The 19,697-nt window shown below is 35.3% G+C and overlaps 1 protein-coding gene across 5 annotated transcripts in view; it reads left to right on the top strand.

Annotated features, from left to right (window-relative positions):
- The window catches only part of TTC27 (tetratricopeptide repeat domain 27), a 179,702-nt gene that overhangs the window by 24,561 nt on the left and 135,444 nt on the right, over positions 1 to 19,697 (top strand). For all 5 annotated transcript variants that reach the window (XM_073214488.1, XM_073214494.1, XM_073214504.1 and 2 more), the window contains exons 8-9: positions 3,994 to 4,106; positions 7,758 to 7,824. In XM_073214488.1, coding sequence (XP_073070589.1) covers positions 3,994 to 4,106; positions 7,758 to 7,824 — 180 coding nt within the window. The remainder of the gene's footprint in view (positions 1 to 3,993; positions 4,107 to 7,757; positions 7,825 to 19,697) is intronic.

Here is a 19,697-nt window from a genome sequence, read left to right as displayed (position 1 = left end):
GGAGGTAAATTGTGTGCTAATTTCTTGATTCAGTAGAATGTTATGAAATTCAAGTGGGACTAAGGTAGAACAGTACTTTAAATTTGGGCTTGTTAGATAAGTCAGTAAGTATGTGGAAGACCCATTATAATTTCAAAATAGAACCAAATAGGAATGGAGAATTTTGAATAAAGACCAGAACTATTTTGTTCACTTGTTTTTTCTGGCAAGTCAGTGCTGCCCCATTACTCACACCGACATGTCTCAGGTCTTCTGTGTCGGAGGGGAAGAGTCCCATGGCTGGAAGGACGAGACGGGCTCCTCTCCTGTCCTCGTTGTTAGCCTGGATGAGAACCTGGGGAAGTTACTGCATTCTTAGTTTCATCATTTGTTTTACATCACACTTTGTGAAGGAATCAGATTAGATCTATAAAGGTTCCCCACAAGTGTGTTATTAATCATTGGGTATTAATAAGCAGTCTGATGCAACCCTATAAGATGCAGAAAGGCGAGAGTTTGGGGATATTCGGAGCTGTACTGTCCAGTACGGTAGCTATCCGCCAAATGTGATTATTAATCACTTGGAGGTGGTTGACCCAAATGAGATGTGCTGAAGTGTAAAGGACACACCAGATTTCATAGACTGTGTTCATGAAAAAGAATATATAGTATCTTATTAATAATTTTCTATTGATACGTGTTACAAGGATATTTTTGATGTGTTAGGTAAAACTTTTTTTTTTTTGCTTTTTAAGTGTGGCCATTAGAAAATTTAAAATTGCATGAGGTTTTAAAATTATGCAAAGCCTGTGCTGGAAATGGACAGCCGCCAGGGTGTGCTGCATACATGCCAGCCCCCTTTGGAAGGGTGCTCATTCAGGGAGGAAGAGCCACTTTGTCAGTGGATTCTCAGCAGCAGCCTCAGGTTCTGTGTTTGTCCAGTCAGCAGTTGCTGATCAGAGGTTGTATACTCTTTGCTTGAAACCTTGTAGATAGAGCAAGGCCTGCAGTTAGGGTGAGCTTGAGGACGAAAGGAAAGCTGTTCCTTTGGGCTGTGATTTGGACAGATTAACTGCTTACCAGTTAAGAGGTTTGACCTTTTAGCCATAGACAACTTCCAGCTTTCTGAAACTGGAGGGTTCTGCTTACAATTTGTTCCTAAAGTCTTCCTAGTTTTAGCTACTTTTATTGAATTTGAAAAAATTTTAATCGTATGGAGTTTTGACAGTTAGACCCTGTAATTACCACTGTAAATAAAGAATCATTTCCCTTACACCAGAAGGCCCACTCATACTCCTTTTCAGTGACTCGCTTTCCTTCCCCTGCTCTGCTTTCTGTGAACTGCTTTTTTCTAGAATTTCAAATACATTGAATTATATAGTATGACTCTTCTGTCTGGTTTCTTTCAACTCTCCTATATGTCATGGAGCAGTGTGAGCTAAAGTGTCAAATCATACATTACATCCCTAGGACTTACTTATGTTACACCTGGAAGTTTGTACCTCTTGACCACCTTCTACCAAGTCCCCTTTGCCTTTGGTAACCACAAGTCTGATCTCTTTTTCTGAGGTTTTTTTTTCTTCTATTTTTAGATTCCACGTGTCAGTGAGATTATTTGTCATTCTCTGTCTGACTTATTTCACTAAGCATAATGCCTTCAGGGTCCATTTTTGTTGTTGCAACTAGTAGGGTATCCTCATTTTCTGTGGCTGAATTTTATCTGTGTGTGTGTGTGTACACACCACAACTTCTTTATCCATTCATCCACTGATTGACACTTCGGTTGTTTCCAACATAATGTTTTTGGGATTGATTCATCCATGTTTTGTTGATACCAATAGTTTGTTCCTGTTTATTGCTAGGTATTATTTCGCTGTGTGGTTGGTAGTTTATCCATTCACCTTTTGGTGGACAATTGAGCTGTTTTCTGTTTTGTTATTAGTCTTTGGCTGTTATGAATAAAGGTGCCTGAACATTTGTGGTTCACATATGTTTTTAATTCTTCTGAGTAAATACCTAGGAGTGGAATGCCTGGGTTGTGTGGTAAGTGTGTTTTTAACTTGATGAGAAGCTGGCAAACTGTTTTCCAAAGTGGTGGTACTGATTCACATCCCATCATCAGTGTTTGAGAGCACCAGTTGCCAATGTTTGGTATTGTTAGTGTTTTAAATTTTGCCATTCTACTGAGTATGTGTGTAGGGGTATCTCATTTGGGTTTAGCTATTTTTTGGTAATTCATTTTTTTAAATACGTTCTAAAAAATATTACTTATAAGCAGAAAAGTTAACCCATTTTAATTGATGAGGTTAAACCCATTCGTTTGATAAGATTTAACAAATACATACACCCAACCATTACAGTTAGGATGTGTTTCATTCCCAGAAAGTTTTGCCATGCTCCTTTGTAGTTAATTCCCTACCACTCTGGCCCTAAACAATCATCAATCTGCTTTCTGTGACTACAGAGAGTTTGCCTTTTCTAGAATTTTATACAAATGGACTTATGCTTCACATGCCTTTAGTATCTGGCCTCTTTGTTCAGTAGGATGTTACTGAGATTTACCTGTGGTTGCATGTGTCAGTAGTTCCTTTTTATTGCTGATTAGAATTCCGTGGGTTGAACATTGCATTTCTTTAAATTTGTTTACCTGTTGACAGACATTTGGATTGTTTCCAGTTTGGGGCTTTACAGATAAAACTACAAAATAAATTCATGTCTTTGTGTGGATATATGTTTTTATTTCTCATGGGAAACTACTTAGAGTGAAATTGGTAGCTTATATGGTAAATGTATGTTAATTTTAAGAAACTGGCAGACTGTTTACTGTTGTACCATTTTATATTTCTACCAGCAGTGTATGAAATTTCTAATTGTTCCAGATCCTTTTCAACATTTAGTATTGTCAGTCTTTTTAATTAGTATTTCCCTGTTGATGATTGTTGTCAAGGATTTTAGGCCACTTGTGATTGTCTTTTATGAAGTGTCTGTTCAAATCTTTTGTCCATTTTTATATTGGCTTATCTTCCAGTTGTGTTGTAAGAGTTTTCCATATTCTGAATACAAGTACTTTTTCAGATATGTATTTTGTGAATATATCCTCTGAGCCTGTAGCTTCACTTTTCATTTTCTAAACAATGTTTTCAAAGAGCAGAAATATTTAATTTAATCAAGTCCAGTTTATTAAGTTTTTCTCTGATGGCTCAGTTTTTTTTATGTCCTAATTAAGGACTGTCTGCCTACCTCAAAGTTAAAAATCTTCTCCTATGATTTCTTCAATAAATCTTTAAGTGCTAGCTTCTACATTAGGGTTTGTGATAAATTTTGATTTAATTTTTGTGTATGGTATGAGGTAAGAGTAGAGGATCATTTTTTTGCCATATGGATATCAGTTGTACCAATATCATTTATTGAAAAGACTTTACAATATTGAATCACCTAGGCACTTCTGTTGACAATCAGTTAATCACATAATGTGGGTTTAAAATTTTGGACTCTGTTCTCTTCCATTCATCTGTATGTCTATCTTCATGCCAATACTACACTGTCTTTGCCTTGTAGTAATTCTTGAAATCAAGTACTCTATCAAGCATTCAAAGTCCTCAGATTTTATTCTTTTTCAAATCATTTTGGCTATTCCAAATTCTGCTGAGAAATAGAATTGGGAGTTGATGTTTTAGGCTAGAACTTTGAGGCAGAGTAGAAAGATCTGGTTTTGAATCCTGATGCATCAGTTAGAGGGGCTTTTGCTTACTAAGTTTAATCAATGATAGCTGCTAATCCTATTAATTATATTATGAGTGCATCCTGAGGTATAGATAACATTTCCTCCACTTCTACATAGTAAATTTTCCCCCAAATAAGCATTTCACAAGAAACAGCCCAATGACCATCTATAGACACTGTACACTCTTTAAACAAAAGGTCAGTTATCCCTACCAGCAGTCAGTTGCATACAGTCTGCTGAAGGAATCAAATTAATTTTTGGGCTAAATATTTTCTTTTGTATTCCACTAGAATCTTGAGCTCAATGATGATACCATTCTAAATGAGATAAAGTTAGCAGATTGTGAGCAATTTCAGATGCCCAACCTCTGTGCTGAAGAACTTGCTGTTATCCTTGGAATCTGGTGAGTAAATGACTTATTGGCAAATTTGAACATCTTGCAGGTTGGTTCTCTTGTGTTGGAGAAATATTTATTGAGGGATGCCCCAAGAGTCCCAGATGAATAGGGCATTTGTAATCTTAGGAAATCGAGACTAGTTAGGCCATCAATCAAAGGGTTAGAGATTAGGAATGTCAGGAATCTCCTGTGAGTTGGTATACTTATCCTTCTCTTCATTCAAAGAAGTAAAATTTCTGTGGTTAGCCTTTACTAGGAATAGATTTAGGGTATTTAGGATAGGTGAGAATGTCAATTTGACCTTTGAGGATATTTACATTTCAAAGGATAGAATTATTTTTTAATACTATAAAACTTTATGTGTGGTAGGTCCAGTTTTTCCTTTTGTTTTTCTTTTCTATTTTGAAATAAATTTAAATTTGGATCAAAGTTGGAAGGGCAAGGCATCATGAAGAGCTTTTGAGAATAATTTTCTAATATGATACTCTCTCACCCTTTAGTACTTTAGTGTGTGTTTCCAACAAGCAGGGTTATTTTTGTACATAGCCACAATAGAGCTATCAAAATCACGAAATCAACATTCATACTTTACTATCATTTCATACTCAGACCCCATTCAAGTTTTGTCAGTTTTTGCAAGAATCTTCATAGCACAGGATCTAGTCTAGAATATATGTGTTACATTGAATTGTCATGCCTCTTTAGTTTCTGTCAGTCTGAAATAATTCCTCATTTTTGCTTGACTTGCATGATCTTGACACTTTTGAAATTTATAAGCCAGTTATTCTGTAGACTTTCTATCAGTTTGAATTTGTCTGTTTTTTTGTTTTGTTTTGTTTTATGACTAGATTCACATTATGCCTCACTAGCAAGGATATCAGAGGAGGGAAGTTTTGTGGGTCTTCTTGTAGCCTACCAGGAATCCCTGGAAGGGATCACATGTATAGAGTTCTGTTTCTAAATCCAAATAGCTTGTCCTGTCATGTTATTTGATTCCAGCTGTAGAATTTATGCTTACTATTGAAAAATTATTTGTCTAATTCATAGTGATACTTAGTATATAGATAGTATACGTAACCATTTATAAGCAATACTATGTGCTAGGAATTATACCATGTACTTTCACATTATCCCTCATTAATGTTCTAACAACACTAGAGGTTGTATTTCTATTTTTCATTTGGGAAATCAGGATTCAAATAGCTAAACAACTTGTTCAGAATTACAAAACATTAATTAGGGCTTCAATCCAGGTTTTACTGACCCAAATTCTGAGTTTTCCTTTGTGCTGTTTCTTAAAACATTATTTTAACAATTTCATAATTGTCAACTCATCAGAAAATTAAATCAAACCACATATATATATATATGTATATATATATATATATATGTATATTCCCAGGCATTGTGTCAGTGGACCTTCAGCTGTACTGAGTTATACTTCACAGTTGAGAGAGGACCAAAAAACCAAGAAAAGGCTTATCTACAAACACTGTTTTTTTTCCCAAATAAATCTTGGTGAAATCTTGATAGAAGAGTTAAAAGTACTGAATGGACTTCATGGGTGATTTAAATCTTCATTGTTTAGTGAAAACTATTTGATTATTTTCTGAATCTTGGAGTTCCTGATGCAGCTTATAAACCTCTGTGTTAGAACTTCAGTGAATTGATGATTTGTGCAAACTGAGCTACTGTTGGAGTTTGTGAAGGGTGATTTGTTATGCTACCTGATCTCTGCCTGATCCCTATAGTCACTAACCCCTGTGCAGAGGTGACTTGGGCAGTACGGTAGGCTGGGCTGCTTTAGAGAGGAGCCATAGAAAAGGCAAATTCTTACAGATAATAGGTTGGTGAAACAGTGGGGCTAGCTTCATGCACCTTCCTGTCTACTCTTGTCCTTTGCTGGCCTCCTGCTTGAGTTTCATTTTCTCTGAAGATCACATGCTGCAGCTTGCCCCATGTGTCTTATACTCTGTAAGCCTGCTTGGCTTTTGTAGGAATTCCTTAAACACAGCCGCCCTTTGGGAATTCAAACTGGTTTTCAGGTTTGCAAAACAGTATATTCTAAAACAGTATATTCTAAGCCTACATCAGTTATTATGGTAAAGGATGGTGGCCTGACTCAGTGACTGTGTCATTAATTATTTGTTATGAGCCTGTAGCATTTCACTTTATCTGTATACTTCATGTGGTGAATTTAGGATTGGAATTTTGTATGTGAGAGATGAATGTTAATCCATTTTGGATGAGGTTCTTATCTTGGAATGACTTTTAATGCTCTGTTCACTCATCAGAATCACAGTCTTAGCACTGAAAGGCCCTCAGGTTAATTGGATCTTCTTTGCACCTGATACATAATTTTTTTGTATAGTTAAACTAGAAATGACTAAGTGTATATGTCTGTGTGTTTGTATGTTTTAAGCAAATTATTTCCTAATAGTTTCCCCTTGATTCACTTATTTTTTCTTACCAACAATAAAAATAAGTTCATTCAAGAATTATTAAGTAGACATTTTAGGCTTATAAAATCCCCTAGCAATATTGAAAATTATAAGGAAGCGATACAATTTTGTGGTGTTTGCTTTTCATTTTTAAATATAAGTAATATTTACATACAGAAGAATTTAAAAATATATGCAAATGTAAATTAAATAGTATAATTATAAAATGAACTTGCCACACAAGTTAAGAACTAGGAGATTACAAATGCCATTAGCCCAGTCAGTGTGCTTCTCCGTCTCATCCTCCTGCCTTTCCTAAAAGCTAATGCTATCCTGAATTTTGTCATTTTCTTGATTTTTAAAAAAATAATATTTACTCACATGTTTTTAATATCTCTAAGTCAGTTGTCTCATTTTGTTTGTCTTTGAGCTTTGTGACAGCAGTATCTTACTATATGTAGTCTGTGGTTTGTTTTTTTCTCATTATTGTGTTTCTATGATTCACTCATGTTTTATATGTGGCTACAACTTACTTCGCAGTGTATAGTGTTCCATTGGGTGAATATTTCATAATTGTAAGTCTCCTGTTGGACATTTGGGTTGTTTACAGATTTTTTCTATTACATAGAGTATTACTATGGATATTTGTGTATATGATTCCTGGCCCAAGAATTTCTGGTTCCACAGTTACTGGTTCTAGAATTTCTCTGGGCTTATACCTAGGATGGAATTACTAAGGTCAGGATATGTGAATGTTCATGTTTCAAGACAGTGCTAAATTGTTTCCCAGTATTTTTCTACCAAAGCATATTTGGAACAGCAGGGTCCAAGAATTCCCATTTTTCTGTCTCTTTGACAACTTATTAATTTTGCCTATCTAATGGTTATGGTAATTACTTTTTTTGGCATGGGTTTAATAGGAGTTGGTGCCATATTAATTCATTTCATTTTCTTTGTGGAGTGGCACAGATTGGACCACTTTTTTCCTAGTAGAATAAATTATGTTGCTATTTAATACCCCAACCACATTTTATTTGTCAACATTTTATTACTTTTTGAACTTATTTTTGACACTCATGTCCTTATTTGTATATAATGCAATAATATTAAAATATATGCTTTCAAATATATATGGTTTATGTTGCCTTCCTAAAGATTATATTTCGTTAGTACAACATGCATTTTAGAACTAACTTGACTTTTTTAAAATTTAAAGCACAAATTTCCAAAAGAATAACCCAGTGCATAAGCTAACTGAAGAGGAGCTGCTGGCATTTACATCAGTGAGTGATGTCTTTTTCCTTTCCATTTTGTTTTTTTCTCTTGCAAATTATTTTGCCTCTGGTATATTCTTGTCTCAGATTGTTTATGGTGAAACACTGCTTAAGGAAATTAAGGGAAAGAAACCTCATCATTTTAGTTTACAAACTACATGTATTCTGCTATTGATTTAAACATAAGCATCTTTCTTTGTACTGGCTTGGATTTGAGGGTAGTGACCAAATATTTCTTGTTCATTGTTTGATCTCAGGGCCCAGTCCACATAGTGAGTGTTCAATAAATGTTGAATGAATAAATGAAGTGACAGAGCAAGAGTTTGAGTATGTACCTCTTTTGTCTAAAACTGAGGGTGATGCCTACATGAGTGTTATGAGAAAGAACTTCAGAGAGCTGGGCACAAGGCCATGGCAGTGTGGGGGACAGGTTGAGGCAGGAGGTGTTGTCCAGAGCAGGGCAGGGTGCTCATCAGCATTCAACTGTGTAGAGTGGTTAGGAGAAGTGGGGACAAAGGAAAGGCTATGGGAAAAATTAAGAGAATTAAGGAAGAAATAGGGTGGAAGAGAATAAAGTTGATAAAGGCCACAGATGGAGAAGAATAGCAAATAAAAGGAAAGATAGAGTAACAGATGTTTAAGGATTCGAGATCAAAGAAGGCTTCTCAAGAAGAGGGAAGTCCCAGAGCAAGGGGCCAGCCAGTATCTTTTTAGGTTTCTGGATAAAAGGCTACACATGTATAGTGAACACAAGTTGTTTAGGATAAGTCATTTTTTTCAAAGGCATTCTTATTATCATAGTTAGGAATCAAGTTAGAATTCTGTTTTCTTCCTATGTTATTTTTCAGGTAGGGCAAAAATGAAGTACTTTTATCTGGTAGAAGGAAAAGTTATCTTACTTTGTACAGGAATATAAATTTTGCAAATTACTGTTCCCTACATAAAGTTTTGGAACCAGTTGGATGTTAATCCTTTAGGTCCTCTGGGCGCCTCGTTTATTTTCCCACTTCGGTATTCTTAGAACTCTGGTGTTTATCATTATATATCATTATCTGTGTTTAGTTAACTATGTGAAATTTTTCTGTTATTCATTACATATGCTATAAAGAATTTGACAAATAAAATGTTAAACAATTTTAAAAGATATATTAAAAAAATTATTGTTTACCTCCCATTTATTCATTCAGCTAATATCTATTGAATACTTAATATATACCAAGCCTTTTGCTGGGAATTGGGGAGATAGCAGTAAACAATGTCATTTCCTTCTTGGAGTTTACATCAGTTTACTCTCTTGTGGGGAAATACATAGACAAAGAGAAAAATGGATAGTAAATGGATTTGCTCAGGAGAACTATAGAGGGTAAGAGCATAAGAATGGGAAGGGGGTGCTGTTTTATTTATTTATTTACTTACTTACTTATTTTGTTATCATTAATCTACAATTACGTGAAGACTATTATGTTTACTAGGCTCCCTCTTTCACCAAGTCCCCCCCACACAGGGGGGTGCTGTTTTAGATGAGGTGGTGGGGAGGATTCCTTCTCAGTGGGAAGCTGACATTGAGCAGGGGTCTGCATAAATGGCACAGGGAAGGAAGGATGTGGAGGGTCTGGAAGGTTGTATGTTCAAGTCAGTGCAGGGAAGTACAGAGCTGGATGTGAGCAAGTCTACGTGATAAATGATGACCAGGGCACTTGGGTTTCTTCTGATGACTGACGTAAACAGGCTCTAACATGTGATAGGAATGTTCCTGTTGGCTTCCCAGGGGAGGATGGTCAGCAGATACAGCTACTTGGGACTGGTCTCATAAGCAGTTTATTGTGGTATATATATTATCCACAGTTATACTGAAAGGACACTAAAATACTCTATTCACATTCAAGTAGTTAAAATTCTTTTACTGTTTTTTGTGGATCCTTTTTCACTTTTTCTCCTAGTTCTCTGATTCCTCCTGCCTCACCCTGTTCTGGTTCTATACTGTGATATACTGCTGAGGTAATGAACTCTGGTGGCTTCTGAGGGTAGGTAATTCATCCTTCCAAGCTTGTAATGAAGGTCATAAATTCAAGTTGCATTCTTTCCTCCAAGAGCTTTATAATCCATAATTTTTTTGCTCTCTATCCTCCTCCAGTTCTCTTCCATATCAGAGGGGGCCTGAGGACTGATTGGAGGAAAGCTGTTAGATTACAGTGATGCCCGGTGCCAGGCCTGCCTCCTAAGGAGATGAGTTTGTTAATTCCAATTAAATCTTTAACTGGTAAGAGGTAGGTCTCAGAACTTCTATGTGAGGAGGGCTTTTAGGAACTCCATGCATACTTTGGGCCCTGTACCACTCCCTTCTTTTTTCTTTAATCCCAAAAGAAACATACAGAATATACCATAAAAATCCAGATCGGCCCATGTCAACTCTTCCTTGCATTCATCAGCCCTTCCTCTCATTCCTTTTCTATGCATGATACTGATGCCAACAATAAGGTAAATTAGAAGTGGCCCCTGGTTTCTATGAAGAATTTCATTGAAATGTATATAACTATATATCCTATATGTAAGTATCCTTTACTTGTATCCTGTATAACTCCACTAGAATATTTGAGGCAAGAGGGAACAGTTTAAGGTGCCACCTCACTTCTGAACTCTTGAACTTTTATCTGTGACTCTCTTCTAACAAGGATCATATCTGGGCTTATAATATCATTATTTACATATATGCCCTGTCTTCCCCATAAGACTAAACTCTCCAATTTAGGGACTGGGCTCTGCTCTTTTTTGTTCTTCTACAAGGCCTGGTATGGTGCTTCAATGCTTTATTCACTGTAAATGTACATAGAGTAAGAGGATGAGTGGAATATGCTAAAGCCCTGGAGCAGGATTTATGTCTTCCCTGCAGTTTGGTGCTGCATTGCTCTGCTTTGTTTCATGATCTAGGTAGTGCTGCATGATGGTAAAGATAACCATGTATTTTGTCGTCTTCTGTAACATGAGGGAAGATAGGATGTGCCCCTTCTTCTGCACTGAATGTTTTTTTTGAGGATCAAATCACAGAATGTATGAAAGTACTTTAGTATAGGCAGAGGCTGGCACACCCATAGCAGTCAGGAAGACAGCATTCCTGTTTTCAAGGACTAGGAATTCCTAAGTGGATCAGACCTACTTGGCTTTGGCTATAGATGTAGGAGAGAAGGGAGCAGAGGGGAAAGAAACAGCATACTCGTTCTTGCTGGGCATCTTCTCCCAGCTCTGATGGTGATGTGGTGGCCTGGGACTGGAGTTGTGAACTATTGAGGCTTTAAAGTGTCTTCCTTGGTTGATAACAGAGCAAGGACAATAGAAGTCTTAATACTCCTACCAGGGGATGGTAAGCATTTGGATGGATAGGGACCATAGTATTGGATATTTGGTAAATATTTACTGTATAAACAAATGAATGGCTTATTGGTACTGAATTTTGTTCAACTTTAATAAACTTTCTTGAAGTTTACTAAAATGATGGTGAAATCTGTTTTGCAGAAATTTTTGTCAGTGTTCTTATGTTGGTGTAGCATGTTTAAATATATGTGAGATACATTGAGAAAATGTTTTAATTCAGCAATGTCAGAAGCCTGTCCTAAAAGGAATACTTTACATTTTTAAGGTTTTCGTTATGTAGTGGTGCTGCTTCTGAGATACTCTATCTACATGTTTCAGGAAAACTCAGTGAGTCATAGTAAAAATAACCCACATTGTTTTAGAGAACCAGCTATGTTGTATCAGCTTGATAATTTAAAATTAGCCATGTTATCTGTATTATTTCCTTTCAGATGAGCCAAGTCAGTGACATTCGGTAATGCTGTTAATTTCCTTTCATTGTTGAAAATGGGAACAAGTTAGTTAATTCATACAGGTGTTTCAGTTTTCATTGGCAAAAGTTTTGCTTAATTGTGAATTAATACTGGCAGCCTGCCTTCTGACTGTCTGCCTGAAGCCCTACAGTCTCTGTGTATGAAAAAAGGAAAAGACCTTTGATAGTTACCCATTATTTTGTATTTTCTCATTCTCCTATTTGTTTTAAAGCCTTTTAATAAATACTTACTGTGAACATAAACTAGTTTGCTAACCATTTTTACAGATTAATATTTAGTTTTAAGAGATAAAAAGGAAATTATTTTTCTGCTAGTACATACTCATTTCTTAATTTTTTAAGATAGGCAATATAAGTTTCTGAGATAGCCATATAATTTTGATACTTTGTGTTAGCATTTCATGATGATATGTCCTATATTAAGCAGGATAGTCTAGCATTTTGATTTTCTTCCTGGTTTGAATACTTGTCTCTCAAAATGTTACTTGTGCATTTTAATCTATCAGGCATTCATTGATCCTAAACCTTGTAGCTATCTCTAGGTTATAACTTGGTAACTTTTAAAGAAACAGGAGGTTTTTTTTTCTTGTATTGACTTGTAGGTTAACTGTTATTAAGCAGACGCTTAATAAATATTTTTTGTAGTTGAACTAAATTACTTATACATATATCCTATTTCAGGAATAGACAGAATAAGTAATATATTTTATGGGATCTTACAGAGCTCTTTTCTTGCCATCGTCTACTTTGGTAACTGTTAGACTTCTTTCTTCAGTTAACCATGACTTATGGTTTAATGCTCATTCATGGGTTTGCTTCCAATCACGTTGGAATAAATGGTACTGAATTTGAACTCTTATTATAAACAACACAAAACTGGACAGAATATATGAAGTAGTAATGTATAAAAAGAATAAGTCATGACCAAATAGTGTTCATCTCAGAAATGCAAAATTGATTTAATATGAAACAATCAATGCAATTCCTCTTACTAGTATAATAGTAAAGGACAAAAGCCAAATGATTATCTCAGTAGAAACAGAAAAGCATTTGAAAAAAATTCAACACAGTTCCATTATCCAAAGTCTAGTGAACTAGAATAGAGAGAAGTAAACTAGAATATTAGCTTAATAAAAGGCATCTATGAAAAATCTACTTACTGATGAAAAACAGTCTTTCCCACTTCAAGACCAGAAAAAAGGCACTTCTATTCTCCATTGAACTGGAAATCCTAGCTAGTGCAGTAGGATGTGAAGAAAATAAAAAAGGAATGCAGATTGAATAGGAAGATATAAAACTATCATTATGCATAAATGACACAATTATATACATAGGAAACCCTATGTGTATAGGAATGACATGAAAGCTACTAGCACCAATAAGACTGTGTGTACAGATTTAGTTAAATCATGTTATGTGTTAAAACATATAAGCCCAACACTTTGGAACAATATAACCAAAATCACTGAACAGTGTAACAACATGTTAGATACTTTTTGGATTGCCCAGCAAATGATGAATGAAGAAAAAGTGATCAATTCTTAGGAGAAAAATAGTCAAGGGGGACTAGCTCCAACATGATCCAGATGTTAAAATTAGCAGACAAGGATTAAAGAAGAAAGCTCCTTTAATTATGCTTAGTGGCATAAAGAAAAAATGCTTATAGTATTCATAAAAGAAAATTTGTAGAGCAAAGGAGAAACTATAAAAAACAATTACATGGAAATCATAAAGCTAAGCTTACAATATGTGGACTATTTCTGGGGGATGAGATTAACTATTGAGTGGAGATGATATGAGAGAGTCAGAGAACTTGAAGATAGATCAATAGAAACTATCCAGTCTGAAAAACATAGAGACAAAAAAGATAAAAATAATGAACAAGGTATTCTGGACATCTGGGACAGTGTCAAAGGGCCCAACATACATGTAAATGGAGTGCCAGAAGGAGTGGGAAAATAGGGCAGGAAAAATAATTTGAAGAAATAATTGCATGAAAATGTATGAAAGTCATGTATTTATGGTTTAAAGAAGTACAGTGAGAACAGAAAAAGGTAAAACAAAGGAAAGCATGCCTATGTACATCACAGTCAACTTGGTGAAGATAAATATAACAATATCTTGATAAGAAATAGAAAAATGGCACATTAAATAAGGGGAAACAATGACTACAGATATCTCCAACTTCTCATCAGGAACTATGGAGGGCAGAAAAAAGTGGAACAGCATTTTTAAAGTACTGAAAGAAGAATATATCAACCCAGAATTATTTATTGAGTAAAAATATCTTTCAAGAATTATGGCCAAATGAAGACTTCTCAGATTAAAGAAAACTAAGAGAATTTGTTGTTAGCAGACCCCTAGTAAAATAATGCTAAAGGAAATTTCGCAGGCTGAAGAAAAATAATCCCATAAGAAGCTATGATGTTCAGTTAGGGGACATCTGAAATGGTAGACATTTGGACAAATATAAAAGAGCATCACTTTCCTTACAGTGTCTTTAAAATACATATTTCTAGTTAAAACAAATTATAAAGTCCTCTCAGAATTTTCTACACTGTGGAATGCAAGGGCACCAATATAATATGGTATATCAAATTTACTTCGATAAAAAATATTTTAAAAGACAAAAAGAAGTTTTTAAATGCAGGGTATCTAGTTAAAAAGTCAATGATATAATGGCAATTTGAAGTAAATTCAAATAACCTAAAAAGGTAGGAAAGCACTTGATGGAATAACAAATAAATGCAACCATATCTATTAATGTTGTATTAAATGTTAATGGATTAATATTCCAAACAAATGTCAAAGATCATCAATGAAAAAAACACAACAGGACACAACTATATGCTAAGAGATGTACTTTAAATATTTAGGCTCAGGTAAGGTGGAAATTATTGTTCCATGCAGACACTAAGTATGAAAAGTCTGGATTTGCTGAATTATATCAGATAAAATGGACTTCATTACAAAGAATATTTCCAGAGACCAACAGGGCTATTTCGTAATAGTAAAGGGAAAATTTACCAGAAGATATAATAATTCTGTATGTGCCTAATAATAGCTATACAATACATGAAGCAAAATTGATGGAATTAAAGTGACAAATAGACAATGTTACGATCGTGGTTCGAAATTTTTACATTCTTTCAGCAATTGATAGAACAACTAGACAAAAAAGAGTAAATGCATAGATAATTTGGACAGTATTGTCAACCAACGTGATCTAATTGATATTTATAGGAAAGTACCTTCAGAATACTTTTTTTTTCAAGTGCACATGGTATGTTCAGCAAGGCCACATTCTGGGCTAGTAAAACAAGTCTCAATAAATAAAAAATTAGCATCATATGGAATATATTCTCTTCCCACAGTGGAGTTAAGTTTGACATAAATAACTATTAGATATCTAGAAATCCCCCAAATATTTAGAAACCAAATAATTAAACAGCTTACTTAGTCCATGGATCAGTGAAGAAATCACAAAGGAAATTTATACCCAAAGTCAATCATTGACCTAAATCCTTGATCCTTGTGTTACAACAATTTTTTCGTATGTTTCCGTGACCTAAAATTTTTGTAATGGTATAATGATCAATCTTTAGCTAGGTCACCTAAGTATATAAACCATAAGAGAAAAATTGGATAGAAAATATATTGGACTTCATTAAAATTAAGTGCTTCTGCTCTTTAAAGGGCGTGATTAAAAAAATGGAAAGACAAACCCTCCTACACTGTTGGTATGAATGTAAATTGGTGCAGCTGCTATGCAAAGCAGTATGGAGGTTCCTCAAAACACTTAAAACAGAAATACCATATGACCCAGTATCTATACTTCTAGGAATTTACTTGAAGAAAACAAAATATCTGATTAGAAAAGATATATATACACCTATGTTTATTGCTGCATTATTTATAATAGCCAAGATATGGAAGCAACCAGTATCCCTCCACAGATGAATGGATAAAGAAGATCTAGTACATACACACAATGGAATATTATTCAGCCATTTAAAAAAATCCTGTCATTTGTGACAACATGGATGGACCTAGAGGGTATTATGATAACTGAAATAAGCCAGGTGGAGAAAAACAAATACCATATGATTTCACTATCTATGGAAGCTGAAAACAAAAACCAAAATGAGCAAAATAGCAGTAGACTCAAAGACACAGAGAAATGACTGGTGTTTACCATGGGAGAGGCGTTGGGTAAGGTGGGTGAAATAAGTAAAAAAGATAAAGCACAAAATCTCAATCATAATATAAATCATGGGGATGAAAGTACAGAATAGAGAATATAGTCAATAATTCTGTAACATCTTTTTATGTTGATAGTAATTACACTAGTTGGGGTTAAGATTTAATAATGTATGTAACTGTTGAATCACTATATTATATACTTGAAACAAGTATTATATACTTGAAACAAGATTTAATAATGTATGTAACTGCTGAATCACTATATTATATACTTGAAACCAGTATATACTATGTATCAACTATACTTCAATAAAAAATTTTAAGTTCAAAGATAAGGATCAGACATGGAGAAATATTCACAGTAATGTATCTCATAAAGGACTTATAACCAGAATAAACACCTCTTCTAACTCAATAATACAATAATAACACAAACCAATTAAAAGCAGACAAAAGATTTGAACGGATATGCACCCAAAGATATATGAATGACCAGTAAGAGTATGAAAGATGCTTACTAGTAGTAGTCATTGGGAAAATGCAAATTAAAACCACAAGAAGATACTGTTATATACCACTTAAAAGACTTAAAATACCACATGGGGTTGGAATTCTCATACCTTGTAAATGTCATGTGATATAAAATGGTACAACCACTTTGGAATAGAGTTTGACATTTTTAATAGTTAATCATTAATTTTACCTCTAGGTATTTATCTATGAGAAGTGAAAATGTATGTTCCCACAAAGACTTACACAATAAACTTCAGTATGCCCATCTAAAGAAACAATACTGAAGTACAGAAAGAAATGAAGTACTGATACATGTGACAGTGCAGGTGAATCTGAAAACATGATTTTGGTTTAAATAGCCTGATTGTATGAGTCCATTTAATTGAAATTCTAGAATAGGTAAAACTAAATCATAGTTACAGACACTAGATCACAGAGTGATTGCAAAGGAGTGCAAGGGAAGTTTTTGGGTTGATGGAAATTTTGTTTATCTTGATTTTCATGGTGGTTACATAGCTGTATACATTTGGGGAAACAACCAACTCTACACTAAATATGGGTTTATTTTCTTGTATCTGTCTTATACTTCAATAAAGTCACTTTTCCCTTTCAGGTTACAACCTGAAAGGGAAAATTGCGTATGGATTATTTAGAGCTATAATATTTAAGATTGATTGGTTTATCAAAATAGGATTCAGTGTAGATTAGATTAGTCTTTATCATCAATGTAAGAAGTATAACACAAAATACTTAACCTGTTTAATGTGTTCAGTGCTTGGAATGTAGGAGAATAAATTCCCAATAGGAAATAACTCTGTGTCCACATTGAGTATGAAGTTTACCCCTTTCCTAAGGCAAAATCAGGCTAGTTTCCCCAAATACTTTTAGAAACCTGTATTCAAAAGAAACCCCAAAAGGTGGGAGAATATACTGTTTAGCACTCTAGGTGAAGGACTTTTGACCCTTAGCATTTAAAACAGGTTTTTGATATTAAAGTGTTTTGTTGAATTGACTTTCCCCTTCATGACAGAGTCAACAGAAAAAACAAGCAGAAAGATAGCCAGATGAATGTAAAACCCAAAGAGTTCATAGGGCAGGAATGTTTTGTATACAGCAGCATAGTGTAAGATAAATTCCAGCCGAAATAAGCAGGTGAAGAGAGGCAACAAAGGGCCAGGCAGTTTATTTGAATGTGATCCTGGGTGAAGTTCACCAGCCTGTACAGACACAGGCTAGGGAAGTTGCACTCAGCAGGGCAGGCAGTGAGTTTTTAAAGGTAGGGAGAGGCAGAACTTAGATTTACAGCAGCGCGAGGATTGGCTAGCCTAAGGCACATTTTTCAGGTTGGAAGGGAGCAGCAGCTGGGGACTTGGGCACATCATCAGTGTGACTGCTCACCCCTCTCCTAGTGCCTTCAACCTTACATTTCAGCCTTTTGGTCATAATGGGCAACGATTTGATCTGGCTATTTCTGGCTGACAAGGGGCGTCGTGGGAGGTGGGGGGTTCGTAGCATGAAGTTATATTGCTCTGACTGCAGATATTTTGCCTTGCCTTCTCTAGAGGCCCTTATTCTACTCTGTCCAAGCTCATGGTCTTTGTTTCATTTTTTCTTCTATAGATAGAGACTTCAGCTGCTGCCAGGGAAAAGGGGCGATGACTGTTCTGGCTGCTTCATGCTGAGAAGGGGCTCCGTAAAGGGTGCAACTAGGTCTCTACCACTGGTCAGTTGAGAGGGCTTCAGAAAGTTGGCGCTTTTATTCTGGAAGGACAAATTTGATGAGATTAAGAATGCATGGCTGAATATGAGAATTAGAAATATGAAGAGTTTAATTGAGAATTATAGCCAGGTATTATGGGGAAACTAAAAGTTTGGATTGAGTTTATATTTCAATGATTAGTATTAGGATTTAGTATAGATAAGACTGCATTATTGAAACAACACTTTTCTCTAAAATCACCCTTATTTTTATTAGAAGTAGCTAGATTAAGAAAATAATTAACACTTGGCTTTATTATTTGCATAAGTACAACAAGAAGAGCAATTGATTACATAGGCTCTTTTAAATATGCTTTGCTGGAATTTTTTGTAAGGAATTTCAGATTGGACTTTTAAAGGCTTCTTGGGGCCAGAAAGCCAAGCCAGACTTGCCATCAGGTTGTGCCTGCAGTACCTGTAGATTTGGGTGAATTCCTCTCTTCTTGAGATTCCCAAGACATTCTTGAGGTTCCTGCACCTGCCAGGAAGTGACCTTCCTTACTCACCTGGCAAGGCTGCTGGGAACTCTGTAAGCAAGGTACCAGGCTAGTTCTTCCAAAGGGCTTTGTTGGTTTTATAAAGTCAACCTTAATTCTTAACTTAAAGCTGTTCATATCTGAGTTTATGTATGTGTTTCTCAGGTATGACATTCCAGTCAAAGCTTTGGTAATATAACTAGTGTTTTTAATTGGTCCTCTTACAAGGAAAGCAGATTCTTATTGAACTTGTGCAAATAAACATACTGCCATGAAATATAAAAATAGTTACTGAGGGTTTTAAATTCTGGAGGGATTAGGTAGAGAGAAAGATAAACGTTCAATTTTGCTTATAAAGGCAGTCATTTACTAAACTTGTCAGCTTAAGAGAACAAGCTTAAAACAGTTTATCAGCAACATTTGAAACAAAAAGCTACAAAATCATCTTTAGTTTATTTAATCTTATGTAACTAATAGTTGTTCTGCTGAAATTTAGTTCTTTACTAGCTTAGGAGGTACCATCTGGAGGTAGGAAAATATTTTTCATCTACACACTTAGACACACAAACATACAAACTGAGCCACAATGACTACAGTCAGCAACACTTTTTACATAAAAACATATACACAGATACACAAACTGATATAAAGACTTAAGTTACTGATATCTAATTGCTTTGTTTTTCTTCAGTTTCTTGTTTGTGGCTTCTGGAACTAGAGGGCAGGAGGAGTGTGTTCTGGTGGTGGAAGAGGGCGGTGAAGGCGGAAGGAGAGGGGGAGGGGGTGGTGCAGCCACTGGAAGAGGAGAGCAGGACAATGGCATGGTTGAGAATGTAGGACTTTAAGATGGCCACGACACGTGTGAAGACAAAGGATTTAGGGATGGTTGTGGAGAGAGGGGGAGGGGATTGCGAGCTGAGGGAGGCAGGCTACTGAGGTTTTCTGGCGGATCTGAAAGGGAAGAAGGACTGGGCAGAGTAAGAGGCTGACAATCTTTAACTGGAGATCGGGCTAGGAGAACTTGAGTTATTAAACACTTTACATAAAGGTCTGGTTGGGATTGCAAAGTCGAAAAAGCCTGCACATATGGA

This window comes from Manis javanica, chromosome 1 (genome assembly GCF_040802235.1).
Source record: "Manis javanica isolate MJ-LG chromosome 1, MJ_LKY, whole genome shotgun sequence".
In the NCBI taxonomy this organism is placed as follows: domain Eukaryota; kingdom Metazoa; phylum Chordata; class Mammalia; order Pholidota; family Manidae; genus Manis; species Manis javanica.
Note: the sequence above shows the minus strand (reverse complement) of the source record. Positions and strands in the feature narration are given on the sequence as shown.